The sequence below is a fragment of the Nycticebus coucang genome, chromosome 4, assembly GCF_027406575.1.
Source record: "Nycticebus coucang isolate mNycCou1 chromosome 4, mNycCou1.pri, whole genome shotgun sequence".
NCBI lineage: Eukaryota > Metazoa > Chordata > Mammalia > Primates > Lorisidae > Nycticebus > Nycticebus coucang.
In genome coordinates this window covers 85671351-85687147 of record NC_069783.1, presented here as the reverse complement: position 1 = coordinate 85687147, position 15797 = coordinate 85671351, and the positions used below count along the sequence as shown (strand labels likewise).

General features: G+C 45.0%; 1 protein-coding gene across 3 annotated transcripts in view; it reads right to left on the bottom strand.

Annotated features, from left to right (window-relative positions):
* The window catches only part of SMYD1 (SET and MYND domain containing 1), a 227527-nt gene that overhangs the window by 187788 nt on the left and 23942 nt on the right, over window positions 1–15797 (bottom strand). For 2 of the 3 annotated variants that reach the window (XR_008379513.1, XM_053588092.1), the window contains 4 exons: window positions 15122–15252; window positions 13053–13091; window positions 8907–9096; window positions 1826–1918 (listed from right to left, as the gene is read on the bottom strand). Coding sequence is in view for 2 of the 3 variants with exons in the window: in XM_053588092.1 (XP_053444067.1) it covers window positions 1826–1918; window positions 8907–9096; window positions 13053–13091; window positions 15122–15252 (453 nt within the window). In the remaining variant the exon portion in view is untranslated. The remainder of the gene's footprint in view (window positions 1–1825; window positions 1919–8906; window positions 9097–13052; window positions 13092–15121; window positions 15253–15797) is intronic. The other variant, XM_053588093.1, reaches the window with a different exon arrangement.

The window sequence follows — 15797 nt, the reverse complement described above, 5'->3', positions numbered from 1 at the left end:
GCTGTAGGGTTCTTTTCATCTAAAATGAGTGAAAACTAATTTTGAGCATTTCCCAGGGTCTACAGAACAACTAGGTAGGGATATGGCAAAATGATAGCTGGTGTTCATCCTGAAGACAATCCTCTTAAACCCCCGGGGACAGTGTCCAGCCCTACACCTGGGTCTGCCAAGTTTGAATGGGAAAAAAGGAAGTAATAAAAAGGAGCAGAGAAGCCAGGGGAATGGAATCAGTGGAGCCCTCCTGCTTGCTCCAGCTCCTAGCTCATGCCTCTGTCGTAGATTATTCATATCATACAATAACAGTTGGTTGGGCAGCACCTGTGGCTCAAAGGAGTAGGGCACCGGCCCCATATACCGGAGGTGGTGTGTTCAAACCTGGCCCCAGCCAAAAACTGGAAAAAAATAATAATAATAACAATTTGTTCACGTGACTGTCTCCTCACCTGTAAGAATTCCTAGGCAGCAAAAAGCACCCCAGTAAGAGGACAAAAATGTACAATGAAAGAGTTAGCAAAGCAGGAGAAAGGAAAGAAGGGAAAAGCAAATAGAAATGGACAGAAATTAATCTCCCACCTTGCCATGCCCTAGTGCTGTGGTCCCCAACCCCAGGGCTGCAGGCCAATGCCAGTCTGTAGCCTGTTAGGAGCCAGGATGCACAGCAGGAGGTGAGTGACGGGCGAGCTACGGAAGCTTCATCAGTATTTACAACAGCTCCCCATCACTCATATAGCTGCCTGAACTTTGCCTCCAGCATTAGATTCTCTTACAACTACTATAAACTGCATGCAAGGAAGGGATCTTGGTTACTCATTTCCTTGTAAGAATCTAATGCCTGATGACCTGAGGTGGAGATGTAATGTGTTTGAATCATTCTGAGATCATTCTCTCCCCCCAGTCCATGGAAAAAAAAATGTTTTTCATGGAACTAGTCCCCGGTGCCAAAAAGGTTGGGGACAACTGCCCTAGTGGCATCTAAACTTGGCTACACCCCTTGTTACTTAATACTGATTTGTGATGATGTGTTCTATTGTGGATTGGATGAAACACAATAGGGAATTCTTAGGGAATGAGAACAGGAATCAGTATTTCCAACAAGTTGTTTGGGTTAATTTAATGCAAATGCTTTGCCAGTGTTTGGCTGGACGTTGACATCTTTAAAAATGTTTATGTCTGAGTCCCACCCCCAGGGATTCTGGTGAAACTGTCCTGAGTGGAGGTCTGGGCATCAGGATTTTTCTTTTTTCTTTTCTTTTCTTTTTTTTTTTTCCTGCAGTTTTTGGCCGGGGCTGGGTTTGAACCCGCCACCTCTGGTATATGGGGTTGGCGCCCTACTCCTTTGAGCCACAGGCTCCGCTCAGCATCAGGATTTTTCAAAGGTGAATCTTATGTAGAGACAGTTGAGAATCCCAGGTGCTTCAAGACCCAAGGCCAAATGCTCAATCAGTTAGTGGAGACTATACTATATACTATGGCCAGCACATGCATTCAGTCCTGGGGAAGCAGCCAAGCCACTGCCAGTTTGTCCCTCTGCCATCTCCTAACCCATCTCTGATGCCAGGGTCACATATTATAGATTCCCCAAGGACATGTGCCCACTGCCTTTGCTCTCCTCAAACCCAATTTCAGTGGGTTACACGGTCGCTGAGAACACACACCTAATGGTGCTAAAGGTTTAAGGGCAAGAAGAATCAAGATCTCAAAGGACATCTTTCAGAAAAACACCCTCCTTGGCAGCCTCCCCATCCTCACCCCATTGCCCTCCCTTACTAGAGAATATTTTTGCCCTTCTCTTTACCCCCATCCTCTATAAAAAGTGAATGCTTACCTCATGATACAAACCTTCAGAGCGAGCCTTGTCTATTTTTTCCAGTGTATCCTTGGAGAATTGTATCATCTCCTTCACCACTTCCTGAGAGGGCTGGGAAAGGAAGAGACATTGAGCTGAGACCCCTTCGTGAGCAGCCCCCTCTACCTTTGAATAGCTGCCATCTTTGACACTTGATGTCCTGCAAGATTAATGCCATCCTCATTCTGAATGCCTCATTCTGTAAATGCTACCCAAGTTGCCTGTCACTTCTCCACCTCCCCCACCTGACTCATGTTGTATTTTCTATGAACCAAGTCCCTGAGCCTTGCTGCCAGACAATTTCCCCAATCTTCCTAACCTGAGCTCATTGCAGGGCCTTCACACCCAGAACTTGACTTTGATCCCTGTTGTATTTTCTCTAGCATTTGGATTCTATCGCTTAAAAATGTTTGCCAATCTTCCTCTTTGCTTAAAGTCAACCACATATTCCACAGGTATGCCCTCGCATTTTTGTCTTCCGAAGTTACTGATTTAAATGACTTCAGCATAGAGCTGAAGACAGAGCCCAAGAACTTGACCCAAAAATCGTTCTTCAGCTTGCCACTGGAGTTCAGAAAGAAGGGCGCTTGTAATTATGATCATTCACATCCTCTATATGTCTTAGCATTTAGCCCATATTTCCTTGTCTTGACAAAAGGATATTAGGAACAAATTGTCAGCTGTCTCTGTGGAAACTAGACTTATTAGGCTTACTGCATTTGCCTGAACAGCCTAGTGATCTTGTCAAACAAACAAACAAAAAAACCCCAAGGTTTTGATATTTGAGGCAAATAGTATCATAATTAAGAATCCATTCCCTGGCAGCACCCATAGCTCAGTGAGTAGGGCGCCAGCCACATACACTAAGGCTGGTGGGTTCAAACCCGGGCCAGGCCAGCTAAAACAGTGACAACTGCAACAAAAAAAATAGCCAGGCATTGTGGCTGGTGCCTATAGTCCCAGTTATTTGGGAGGCTAAGGCAAGAGAATTACATAAGCCCAAGAGTTTGAGATTGCTGTGAGCTATGACACCACGGCACTCTACCAAGAGTAACATAGTGAGACTCTGTCCCCCACCTCAAAAAAATCCGTTCCCATGAAAACATATTTTTGAAGAAAAGTTGCCACATTTATCAAAGTCCAAAGGAGAAGTTTACTGGCTAGTCTTATTCCTATCAGAAGTTCTTTTCTGAAACTATTTTTGCTTAAGAAAATATTGTATAAATTTTTTCCAAAATGAAAATCACTTTTTGTTTATTCTGACTGTAAAATTGACATATGCAAATTGTGAAAAATTAAAACAATACAAAAAAGTATAGAGAAAAAAATAGGAATCCCCAGGACCCACTCAAATATCACAATTAGTATCCAAGGGAACACTGTCTTACGCATATATACAGGAATGACATTTGAATGACTGGTATAGGAAACAAACTGACCAATCAGAACACAGGATCAAATCTATTTTCCTAACCGAAATAATACTTATCCCCAGTAAATAGAATTTTTTCATTCAGTATAATATAGATATTTTCTGGCATCAATATAAAACTATCTATATCATCACTATTAATTAATGTAGAGTTTTCCCCTGTATGAATCTGGAATAATTTATGTAAACCAGTTCTCCGGTTATCCAATTTTTCACTATAAAGAAATGGGCTCAACAGCTCCCTTTAAATTTGCTGCTCACATTGTTTTGTGAGGTCACCCTCAGTAAACTACCAAAAGGTAACAGGAGAAGAGGCATTTGTTCCAGTGAAATTATATCCCCCTGTGCAGATGGAGATCATCTTCCCTGAGTCTCCCAGCTGCCCTGGGCCAGTTCTGTGATGGGTCTCCAACTTATAGTATGAGAACCTCTGGCTGGGACAGCTTGCTTCAGGGTCAGGAGCTCCTAAGGAAAGGGATATTACATTTGTTGTTCTTCCCATTTTAACTGCTTTGGCTTTTGCATACTTCTTAACTATCCCTATGATTTTGACTACCTTTGTTTCCATACCCTCTGTATCTGGGCCTCGCTGGAATTCTGTGTGTCTACCTGTACTTATCCCATGGCCTGATCCCAACAATAGATGCACCCATCAGTGCTCTGACTTTGGCTTTGCAGGTCTCACTCTTGGCTTAACCTTTGCCTTGACCTTTGCTTTGGCTGAGATTTCTGGCTTCTGGCTGCCTTTCTGCCGCTACTCAACTGCTACCTTCCAGACCCAGAGTGGTGTTTAGACTTCTGTTGACTCAAGCCATGTCCTTATTCCAGACAAGCCATTTCAGTGTGTGGCTCCTTTCCTAAGCCCTTTCGAATCAAGTGCATTGCCCAGTTGTGAAGAGTTCTGTGACTGGTGGTCCAGAAATATACCAACAATCAAATGTCAAACCTACATTTTTTGTTTCATCCATAGCTTATTGCCCAAGTCTAGTTTATGAACACTAGTTCTCTTATGTACCGTAAGTTTCATAACCTTTAAAACTCAAAATTTTTAGTGAATCTTCTGGATTAATCAGTAGCTTACAGGGTAGATCTGAAGAATACCAAGCAGTTAAGTATTAATAAAAAATCTTGCTCAGTTTGATGAGGGAAGGAAGAGTGTCACTTTAAGCTCTGGAAGTTAATAAATTTTTTTTTAAAGATTCCCAAACAACCTTTCTGTCAGGTTGTTACCTAATAGGTGTAACGTGATAAATCTATTCTGAGAAAGCAAATGAAGCTGTTGCACTTGGCTCCACTTTTTAGACTAAAGGCAGGAACCTCCTGATTTGCAGGCAGGATTTAAGGAACTCTGGAAGTGAAAGGCTGCCCTCTCCAAAAGCATCGAAATAATTGCAAAGCAAGGAGGAAAGGGGAAGCAAAGAGGGGGAGGAACTGGGGCTGGGTAGAGCCTGGGGAGGAGGAGAAGCCAGGGAGGGAGAGAGAAACTAAGAGGGTTGTTGGTTCCTCAACCCTGAAACTTGGCATGTTCATATTGTGAAAATCCTGGGTGAAGGCTGGAGAGAGAAAAAGAAAAATCTAAGCAGTCCAGTACAATTGAGGGAAATGTTAGAAGTTGGGATGTTATATTCTCATTAAAGAAACATTTGGTTTTTATTTCTATATAGATTTACACATACAAGTATGAATTAAAGGACCTAGAAAACATTTTGATGCCAATTAAAGGTGTAAGGCTGGAGTACTGAGGTAGGGTGCTAACAAGGCTGGGATAAAGCATTATAAGGAAAAGAAAGAAAGAAAAACAACTGTGATGACATTGTAGATAGTCCAGCTTGAAGGAACAGTTCATAATTCAGCTTCGCATTTTACAGATGAGGAAACTGAGGTCCAAAAGGAAAAGATTTACCTGAGCTCAGACATTTAGGATCATAGCCAGAACTAGACACAGGCCTCCTAATTCTTTTTCTATTATTCCTACTACTACATTATCATGGCCTTTATTATGTCTTAAGATGAATTTGATTTTAAAAAGATATGCTGTACTTAATTTTTTCTGCTCATTCTTTTTTCATTTTACTTTTTCTGTTTTTTGAGACAGTCTCACTATGTCATCCTCAGTAGAGTGCTCTGACGTCACAGCTCACAGCAACCTCAAACTCTTGCGCTTAAGCGATTCACTTGCCTCAGCCTCTCAAGTAGCTGGGACTACAGGCATCCACCACAATGCCCTGGCTATTTTTTGGTGCAGTTGTCATTGTTGTTTAGCAGGCCTAGGGTTCGAACCCGCCTGCCTCCATGTATGTGGCCAGCGCCCTAACCACTGAACTATGGGCGCCGAGCCTCTGCTCAGTTTTCAAAGGTGAGTTATTAAACCTAATTTGATATAAAAATAAAAAAAATTCTCATTTGAATCCAGGTAGGCTTAAGCTGAAATCATCCCTCTTTCATATCGGGAAAGATGCCAACCCTGCAATTCAGAGTGGAAGACATTGGCATATCGTTACCAGCTGGAAAATAATATCTAAAATGAAGGGATAGGACCTAAAGGCCACACATCGCCTACTTACCTATGAAAACTACCGGGCAAACATCAAAAGATTCAGAGAAATAATACGTAATTGTTTTATTTAATTTTGGAAGAGAGAAAAGAGGGCCTGGCCTCTTAGCAAAATAAAAAGAATAAGTGGTGGTGGGAGCAAGTTATGAAGTAAATACTCTGAGCCAGGCTCCAAGAGGGAGAGCTGGCTGCCTCACAGACAAGGCATGTTATCCTGAAGCTTTTGAAGGTCAGAGTAAGGGTGAGTGCAGTAGCATATTTATCTCTGTAGCACCTACAATGTTATGCCAGGTGTCTCACACATATATATCCAATATACACTTTCTGGAATACAGAACCTTTGATTCTGTGACAAGGAGGTTGCTCTTATAAAAAATCCTTGGGTTGGGGCGGCACCTGTGGCTCAAAGGAGTAGGGTGCCGGCCCCATATGCCGGAGGTGGTGGGTTCAAACCCAGTCCCGGTCAAAAAAAAAAAAAAAAATCCTTGGATCCCAGCTGCTTGGGTTCCTGGGAAGGATGACTTTCAGTTTCCCCACCCCAGGTATCGTTGACTTGTAGATCACAGCTCCCCCATCCCACATCTTTCTATATGGAAAGCAACTGTGCTTGCACCTGCATGGGTGTGCGTGGGTCTGTGTGTGAGTGTGTCTCCTTTAATGTACACGAATGGTACCATACACAGAGTTACGGGGTTGAATTGCACCTTTGAAGTCTAACCCCCAGTACTTTAGAATGTGGCCTATTTGGCAATAGGGTCGTTGTAGAAGTAATCAGTTAAGATGAGATCGTAGTAGAGTAGGGTGGGTTCCTAATCCCAAATGACTAGTGTCCTTATAAAAAGAATGGCATGTGAAGAGAAAAGGACAAGCACAGAGGGAAGACAGCGCGAAGAGACACAGGGAGAAGGCAGCCATCTATAAGCCCAGGAGAGAGATCTGAGTCAGAGCCTTCCCTCCCAGACCTACGAAGGAAGCAGCCCTCCAAAACTGTGAGACACATCCCTGTTGGTTAAACCCCCCGTTTATGGGACTTCATTAGAGTGGCCCTAACAGACTAATACCCATGGTATTGTTTAGTCCCTTAATTCTTTTCTCTCTCTCTCTTTTATTTTTATTTATTTATTTATTTTGAGACAGAGTCTCATTATGTCGTCCTTGGTAGAGTGCCGTGGAGTCACAGCTCACAGCAACCTCCAACTCTGGGCTTAAGCAATTCTCTTGCCTCAGCCTCCCAAGTAGCTGGGACTACAGAAGCCCGCCACAATGCCCGACTATTTTTTTGTTGCAATTGTTTAGTTGGCCTGGGCCAGGTTTGAACCCACCACCCTCAGTGTATGTGGCCGGCGCCGTAACCACTGTGCTACGGGTGCCGAGCCTCTTTTCTCTTAAGAAATAGAGCTCACTGGGTAGGGTGCTGGTCCCATATACCAAGGGTGGCAGGTTCAAACCCAGCCCCAGCCAAACTGCAACAAGCCTTTGCTCTAATCAGAGCCAAATTTCTATCCACATGTAGGATGCAGACGTTAATTTAAATATTTAAATTAATATTTGGATATTTGTGTTTTCTTAGAGATGAGGTCTTGCTATGTTGCCCAGGCTGGACTCAAACTCCTGAGCTCAAGTGATCCTCCCGCCTCAGCCTTCCCAATAGCTGTGCACACAAGTGGACTGTCATTACACGGAAATGCTCAGTAAACTCCCCTGAAGAGGGGAAGCTCCTCATTAAAAAACCTGTGTGAGATTTTTCAGGCCCGAACATAAGCAATCACAAAGGGCCTCCCTCTCAGGCCTCAGGGAGAAGGCTGCTTCCCCACACAAGTGCACAGCCAGTGCCTGGCATTCTTGGGGGAGGGGTGTGCTACAGTCAAGGACTCAGGCTCCCCTGGCTGTCACCTTCTTCATATATTTGCATTCCTAGCCCCTTTGCTCCTGAGTCTCTTTATCTGTCCTCCTAACGAAAGGGCAGGGGGAGCTTGAATACTTTTCTCCACTCTGACTCAGTATCCAGGGCTTTTCTATCCCTAGTTCTTCTTCCCCAATCCCCAACGTCCAACAAAACTTCTAGGACCTTTTGTTGGGGCTCCCTCAGCAGGGAGATGCCCCACACTGCACTGAGTCACCTGACCCTCTCCAGTGCACCTGCATGGGATCCCAGGAGTGGACCCAGGAGTTAGCACTTTCTCTGATTTCAGCTTTTTGCTTATATTCTTGCCTTCCTCACTTATTGCATTCACCAACCACTCTGACCCCTGGCGGCTCAGCTCCCTCCCACTCAGCTGAGCTCCTGGCATGTCCTCAGTAAGCAAGCTCTCTTCCAACATCTGCTGCTCAATGGACTCACCATCCACCCACAACAGTGACCCAGGAGTGAAGGACGTTAGCCAATCTAAACATTCCCCCGTCTCTATATCTTCCATTTCCAGGGGACTAAGAATATCTTTAAAGGAGCAATAGGAGCAATCACCTTTTGCTGAGTGTCTGTTCTTGTACATGAGTCCCTTAAGCAAACACCATATATATATATATATATATACACACATATCTTTTATTTTTGTGAGACAGTCTCACTCTGTCACCCTAGGCAGTAGCATTAGAGTCACAGCAACCTCCAAATCTTGGGCTTAATTGATCCTTTTGCCTCAGCCTCCCAAGTAACCGGGACTATATCTGGCTGTTTAGTACAGACAAAGTCTCGCTCTTGCTCAGGCTGGTCTCAAACTCCTAAACTCAAGCAATCCACCCGCCTTGGCCTCCCAGAGTGCTGGGATTATAGGCATGAGCCACCTCACCAGACCAGCAAACATCATCTCGCTTAATCTTTACAACCACCTCCTGAAGTGGGGCCATCATCCCTATTTTATAATTGAGAAAATGGAGGGACTTCCCCAAACACCTGCCAAGTGGTAGTGCTGAGACACCGCCTGGGACCTACCTGCAGTGCTCTGTCCACCACTGCATGCCACCGCCTCAGGGTTTACAGGCTGCTCACTGGGGAGGCTTTGGACAGGGGCACAAAACCACCCTAGACTGGCTCCTGCAGAAGACAGCGCTCCCAGAAGTGGGGCTGCATGTACCTTGGGGTTGTCTTTCACGGCCAGGAAGAGGTCATCCTTCAGCTTCTTCTGACAGTGCTCACACGTGCAGTCAAAGTAATACTGCTTCTTCAGCTGCTTCCTGCGCTCTTCACTGACATTGAGGAAGTCAATGTAGGACACGGTCAGCTCCTCTCCTGCTGAGATCTTGCCCAGGGCCCGGAGCTCAATTCTGGAACAGGGTGAAAAAAAAAATGAGTGTAGAATCAAGGCCTATGAAAATGGGAATCATGCCCTCCAAGGTTTCATGAAGTCCAGTCTCAAGGACAGTGACTATCAGCACTCTGAGAAAACTACCATTCCCCTCGAAAGGGGGATGTGATGTAAAGAACAGTTTTCTGGATAATTCCATATTTTAGTGGAATTACCCAGAAAATTTGGCCGTTATAATGGAACATCATAACAAATCTGCTCCATCTCGTTAATTGCTCTGAATTAGAAGCCCAGTAGAGGGCTGGCCTCAGTCATAAAACCATACACGCCTTCCATGCCTACAATTAGCATTTAGCTACTGATTATCTACAACAAAGGAAGGTAGCAAAAACTCTAAACAAGAAAAAAACTAAGAGCAAAAACTCTAAACAAGAAAAAAACTAAGAGCGGCGCCTGTGGCTCAAGGAGTAGGGCACCAGTCCCATATGCTGAAGGTGGCGGGTTCAAACCTAGCCCCGGCCAAAAACCACAAAAAAAAAAAAGAAAAAAACTAAAAACTGTTTCTGATTAGTTTGGGAACCACTCTCAGAAACACACACATTCAGTCATCTATAATCTTATGTCCAACTTTATTTTTCTAATTTTTAAAATTTTTTTTTAGAGACAGAGTCTCACTTTGTCGCCCTTGGTAGAGCGCTGTGGTGTCACAGCTTACAGCAACCTCCAACTCAACCTCCAATCGCTTAGGCGATTTTCTTGCCTCAACCTCCCGAGTAGCTGGGACCACAGGCACCCACCTCAACGCCTGGGTATTTTTTGTTACAGTTTGGCTGGGCCCGGATTTGAACCCATCACCCTCAGTATATGGGGCCGGTGCCCTACTCACTGAGCCACAGGCACTGCCCCTTATGTCCAACTTTAAGCTCCCTCTTACCTTAACCTTCAGTCCAATGGCTCAGGCCTATGTTATGTGAGGAGACTTATGGCCACTGGAGATCAGTGAAGGCAAATAAACAAAGGCTGGCTCTGTTAGCTCTTGGCATTGTTGATTTTTGTCCTTCTTAGGAAACGTGGCTTACTGGTAGAACATGGTTAGCAAGAGGAGCTGGCATTTCAATTTCCTTCCTGCCTAGACCTGACCTTTTAATTACCTACACTACTACGCACCTTGCCATGTAATAGATACTGAAGTGGCTAAAGAACGGAAAAACCCACTGAAGAATGGACATTCAGCTGAGCCCAACAGGTGGCTAGCCCATGGGCCTCTCAGCCATGTACACTGCCCCACAAGGCCAGAGAGCTACAGAAAAGGAGTGATGAGGCCTGCAAGCTGGTTCTTAAGCATGCTCCTGTATCTCCCCAGGATCCTGGGGCCTCACAGCCCAGAGGAAACCATCACCCAGACAGCAAGTTGTAGGATGCAAAGGGCTGGACAGAAAATCTGCACAGGCTGGGCGCCTGTGGCTCAAGCAGCTAAGGCGCCAGCCACATACACCTGAGCTGGTAGGTTCAAATCCAGCCCAGGCCCACCAAACAACAATGACGGCTGCAACCAAAGAATAGCCGGGCGTTGTGGCAGGCACCTGTAGTCCCAGCTGCTTGGGAGGCTGAGCCAGGAGAGTTACTTGATCCCAGGAGTTGGAGGTTGCTGTGAGCTGTTATGCCACGGCACTCTACCCAGGGTGACAGCTTGAGCCTCTGTCTCAAAAAAAAAAAAGAAAAAAAAAAAAGAAAATCTGCACAGAGATCTGTGGTTATTTATTTTACCTCCCAGAAAAGCCCAGACACCATGCAAAAGGCAGAATGAGACTCCAGCACCCCAGAAGGGTCCCAGTCAATGACAGCCCCTTCCACATCCTCAAGATGATGACCAAGGGAGCCACTGCTGAATAGCAGTGAGATGCATGTCCAGACATCTGAAATGAGCACTTAAGGATAATAAACCTTCTCTCAAAGTGGGATATATCTAGATGCTGAGCCTGGTGAAAGCTAAGAGCCTACTCACCTCTTATTCCTTTTGTCCTTTCTTCCCCAACCCCATTTTCAGCAGCAGTGATTGCTGAAGTGATGAAAGTCAAGCAGGAGAGGAAGACTGGGTGATTCTGTTCACAGCTCTTCTTAGAGACCCTAGCATGTCTCTAAGGGGGGACCCTCATTTCATAAATCATGATGTTGATGCAAGAAAGGGAAGCAGCTTCCCCAAAGGTCCCACAGCACTGTGGCGACCATCAGTATTAGAATACAAGTGTCACTCGCAGTCCCCACATCATACCCACCTGCCTTCTGGGTCTGTGATGCACAGGGAATGAGAGCATCATAGCCCTTGCTCTCTAGGGCTCCACTAAATATCCTAGATAGCTCCTTGTGAACAACTCCTGAGACAATGTGGAGTATGAATCTCTGGTGTCTGGCCCTGCGGGATAAGCAACCAATTCTGCTGCTACTAGCCCCCTACAGAGGCTGCAGTGACACATCCTAAGTCTACAGTGACTCAGGAGCTAATTGGGTTCCAATAACTTTGCTTCCCATCAGGGTTATGCCAATTCTTACATGATCTCAGTGTACCTTAGATTATTTCAATGAGATTCTTAGAGAATTTTCAAAGCCAAATAATGTTAATGTCACTTAAATATGAAAAAATGCGTATACCCACATGTCCACCCCATTTTACCTTACTTGGAACTGTGGGTTTTGGAGGAGAGAGAATGGTGGAAAACATGGGATGATCTCACCGTGGAAGTCAGGAGATGAGGGGTTTAGCCCTAGCTCTCCCTCTAACCAGCCTCTTTAGACAAATCTCTTCCCTGCCCTGGAGCCCTGACCCTTTCTATCCCCAACACTCTGCAGTTCTATAGTTCAACTAATGGAGCCACAAGCAGGCAAGTTATTTAAGTATTTCTCACAGAAGTCACCAAAACAGCGCAGAGCCAAAGAGACTTAGAACCCTGAAGATGCTCTCCTCTTGACTTTGCTCAACTGATTTGGAACCCAAGCTACAATCACATGCAGTGCACAGTAACACAGCTCATATACACCAGCCACTTTCCCAAAGCCCAAACTCCCACACAGCATTTTGTTCTTAATCCAAAGGCCATTTTGAGGACCTTCAAGCCCAACCTAAGAAAAAGACCCATTAGGGTCCACTGGGTTGCCATTAAAAAACACAAAAAGTGGCTTGGCACCTGTAGTACAGTGGTTAGGGCACCAGTCACATACACCAAGGCTGTCAGGTTCCAAACCGGCCCAGGCCTGCTAAACAACAAAAGACAACTGCAACAAAAAATAGCCAGGCATCGTGGCAGGTGCCTGTAGTCCCAGCTACTTGGGAGGCTGAGGCAAGAGAATTGCTTAAGCCCAAGAGTTTGAGGTTGCTGTGAGCTGTGATGCCATCACACCCTACCAAGGGTGACATAGTGAGAGTCTGGCTCAAAAAAAAAAAAAACCATGAAAAGTAAAATTGAACCTAAACCACTAATTCATAATTGGCCATAAGTGGTAAACAGAACACTATGCCTAAATATTTATCAAAATATCACAGTAAGGATGATCTCTCTTCACATGTCTGGATGAGAAGTCAGGGCTTACAAGCAGACCCAGTTCCTCAGTAGGTCAGTAGCACCAACAGTCCTCATTTCATGGTAAGCAGGTTTAGGGGACACTGCAGGCTTCCGCTACGGTGGTGTAGACTAGAAGGGCTCATGCTTTGAAGTGGGAGGAGCAGAGGACATGAGGAGTGATGGGGAGAAGAAAGGAAGGAAAACAAAGCAAAGACAAGGCAGATGGTGTATGGATGAGAAATAAATGGTTAATATAAAAGCATTAACAATATGTCATTCAGTGAAAAGGAGACCCTGGGGTGCAGAAAGACATTACGGACCAATGGCAGCCAAGGAGTCTTGGAGATGGGCCCCAGCAAACCAAGCAAGTGAGGGAGATGGGTCAGAGGAGCAGGGATTCTTGGAAGGACTGACCCACCTCATCTGGGTGTGAAACATGGCTTTCACTGCCTCATGACTGAAAGACAAAATAGACACCCAAATGGAAATCATTACCATTGGCTCATCCAGTGTGGCTAGGATGGGTACACGGCATTCTGAGTTACGCAATCAAAGCTTTGGTTATCACAGCAACCTTTATCCCAGCCCCTGTAGTTGCTCTCACTGGCCAAGATAAAGCCTGGTATAGTAGAAAGAGCACTGAATTTGGAAAGAGAGGGTGTCAGCCTTAAGCAAGTTACTTCTGTTTCCTGGGCTTCCCCTTTCATGAGTCTGTCATGAGATGATATATGTAAAAAATTAACAGATGTTGTTATTGTTATCCCACTAACAAGCATCTGGGCAAATAAATGTTGCCTCTTGGATGTCTGTCTTGGAGAGAATTTAAACTTTGGTTAGGGACTAGTTGGGTCATACAGTTAGTAAGTAAAAATGGTCGGGTTCAGAAGTGATCCCTAACCCCCTGTCCAGGGTTCTTTCCGCTATGGCAGGCAGCTAGGCAATACCTTTACAGCCAACTTCTTGCACAAAAGCCAAGAAGCCTGGATAAAACATGGATACTAGACATTAGTAGATGCAAGGAAGCCAGAACAAACACCAAAGATGACCTGAAAAAAGAATTCCTGGGCTTCTGGGGTTATTACATTTACTGATGAGAAGAGCCCTGGACCACCACTACTTAGGGAAGGACCATCTATAAGGCTCTGCCCCATATGTGGCTGACTTTGATCCTCTGGCAAGCAGGTTAAGCTTGGACAACGGCCCTCTAGAGAGGATTCCTTGAGGTCCAGGCCAGTGACCCCAAGAGGCTCAGAAAGGGAAACACAAATGCTAAGAAAAGATTATCATCTAGGTCCAAAATAAACTTTCCCATCTTGAGAGACCTTCACAATTGCTTAAGAGCCTGATTTCAGAAATGGAAGGAAAAAGGAAATCAAAGTCCTTGCTATTTTGAAGCTTATGCTTGGTACTCAACTGAGAACCAGAAACTATTGCCTTTGACTTCTAGGAAGTTTTGAGGGGAAACTTGCTTGTTACTGATGGCTCAGATTTGACTTGCATCTGTTATGATAGCTCATCTCCAAGAGCCAAAGCAATTAATATTGCTCAAGCCTCATTCCCCCACATCTCCCCAACCTGAGCTGCAGACAACCAGGGGTTCATCCTGCTTGCTGATTTTTCTCCATTTGTACCATACTCCCAAGATCCATTCTTGGCCCTTATGTCCTTGATCTGTGCCCTCCTGGGGGCAGAGGGATAACCTCTGAGGGCTGCTCACCCTGATTCCTTTGCTCTCTGGTTTCTGGTTGGAGTTTGGCCACCAGGAGGCGATGAGAAGATGGGAGGAATGAGAGGTTGGGGTCTTTAGTCACTAGCTTCCTCTCTGCCACTCCATGGTTTAAACAGTTTAAACAGTGGCTGGTTTAAATAGTGACAGGTTCAGCTATTAGCTTCAGCCAAGATGTTGGGCGGCCCCCTCTACATCCTCCAGCTGTCACCTGCTACAGGAACAGTGCTTCCTTCCCTTGCCCCTCCAGATATAGGGGTGGTAATGGTTTCACGTATTATTAGACCTTGGGCGCTTTACCATTACTTGTCACTTTCTTAAACCTTTCCCACACTTCTGTAAATTGTCCCTTCATTAAATTATATTTGGGTAAACCCCTTTGAGTGTGCCTCCTGACAGCTGCTTGGACTTTGCTCCTGCCCTACCTCTTCTAAGTCAATGTCATTCTGCAATGACTGCTAGGTAGATAATCCCAGGCTTCAAGCTTTAAAATAGTAGTTAGAGGCTTACCATCCTACACATCTAGACAGCCTCAAGAAACATGCGAAGACTCAGAAATGATCCATGTTGAATTATTTTATATTCTTCTTGACACCTTTCTCCCATCCACGATTATTCTGGAATGAGCTTCCTATTTGCTGTATGTTTGAAATCCATCCTAGTTCAGGTTCAACAGGTTGACTTTGGCTTAAGTCAAGTAAATAAAACACCATAAAGTCTCCCCATGCCCATCATACACCCCCAATTAAAGACATACTCACTTGCCATTGTTAAATATGACGGTGCAGTTGGGCCAACAGTCATGGTTCACCAGGCCCAGGTTGGGGAAGATGCCCACGCCCACTGCCTGCAGGCCTCTCTGATCACTGAGAGTGAAACCGTTGCAGTTAATCTACCCACAGGAAAAGATAAGGGTCAGTCCACAATCTAGGGAGGCACAGAACACCATCCTAGCAGTTTTAAAGGACTTTAAGATGACAGAAGACCCAGTCTCACCCTGGAGATCCTTAGAGAGTATGGAAACAAAACAATTAGTCTCCTGTTCTCTGGGTAACTTCCAAATGACTCATGAGATTAGTACCATGGATAAGTCCCATATCCGCAAAAAATGTAACCTTAGCTTGCAAAGGTTTTTTTGTTTTTGTTTGTTTGTTTGAGACAGAGTCTGACTATGTCGCCCTGGGTAGAGTGGGCATCATAGCTCACAGCAACCTCAAACTCTTGGGCTTAAGGGATTCTCTTGCCTCAGCCTCCCAAGTAGCTGGGACTAGATGCGCCTCCCACAATACCTGGCTATTTTTTTTTTTTTTTTGTAGTTATCATTGTTTAGCAGGCCCAGGCCAGGCTCAAACCCACCAGCCTCAGTGTATATGGCTGGCACCATAACCACTGAGCTATGGACACCGAGCCAGCTTGCAAGTTTTAGTGGTTTTATTA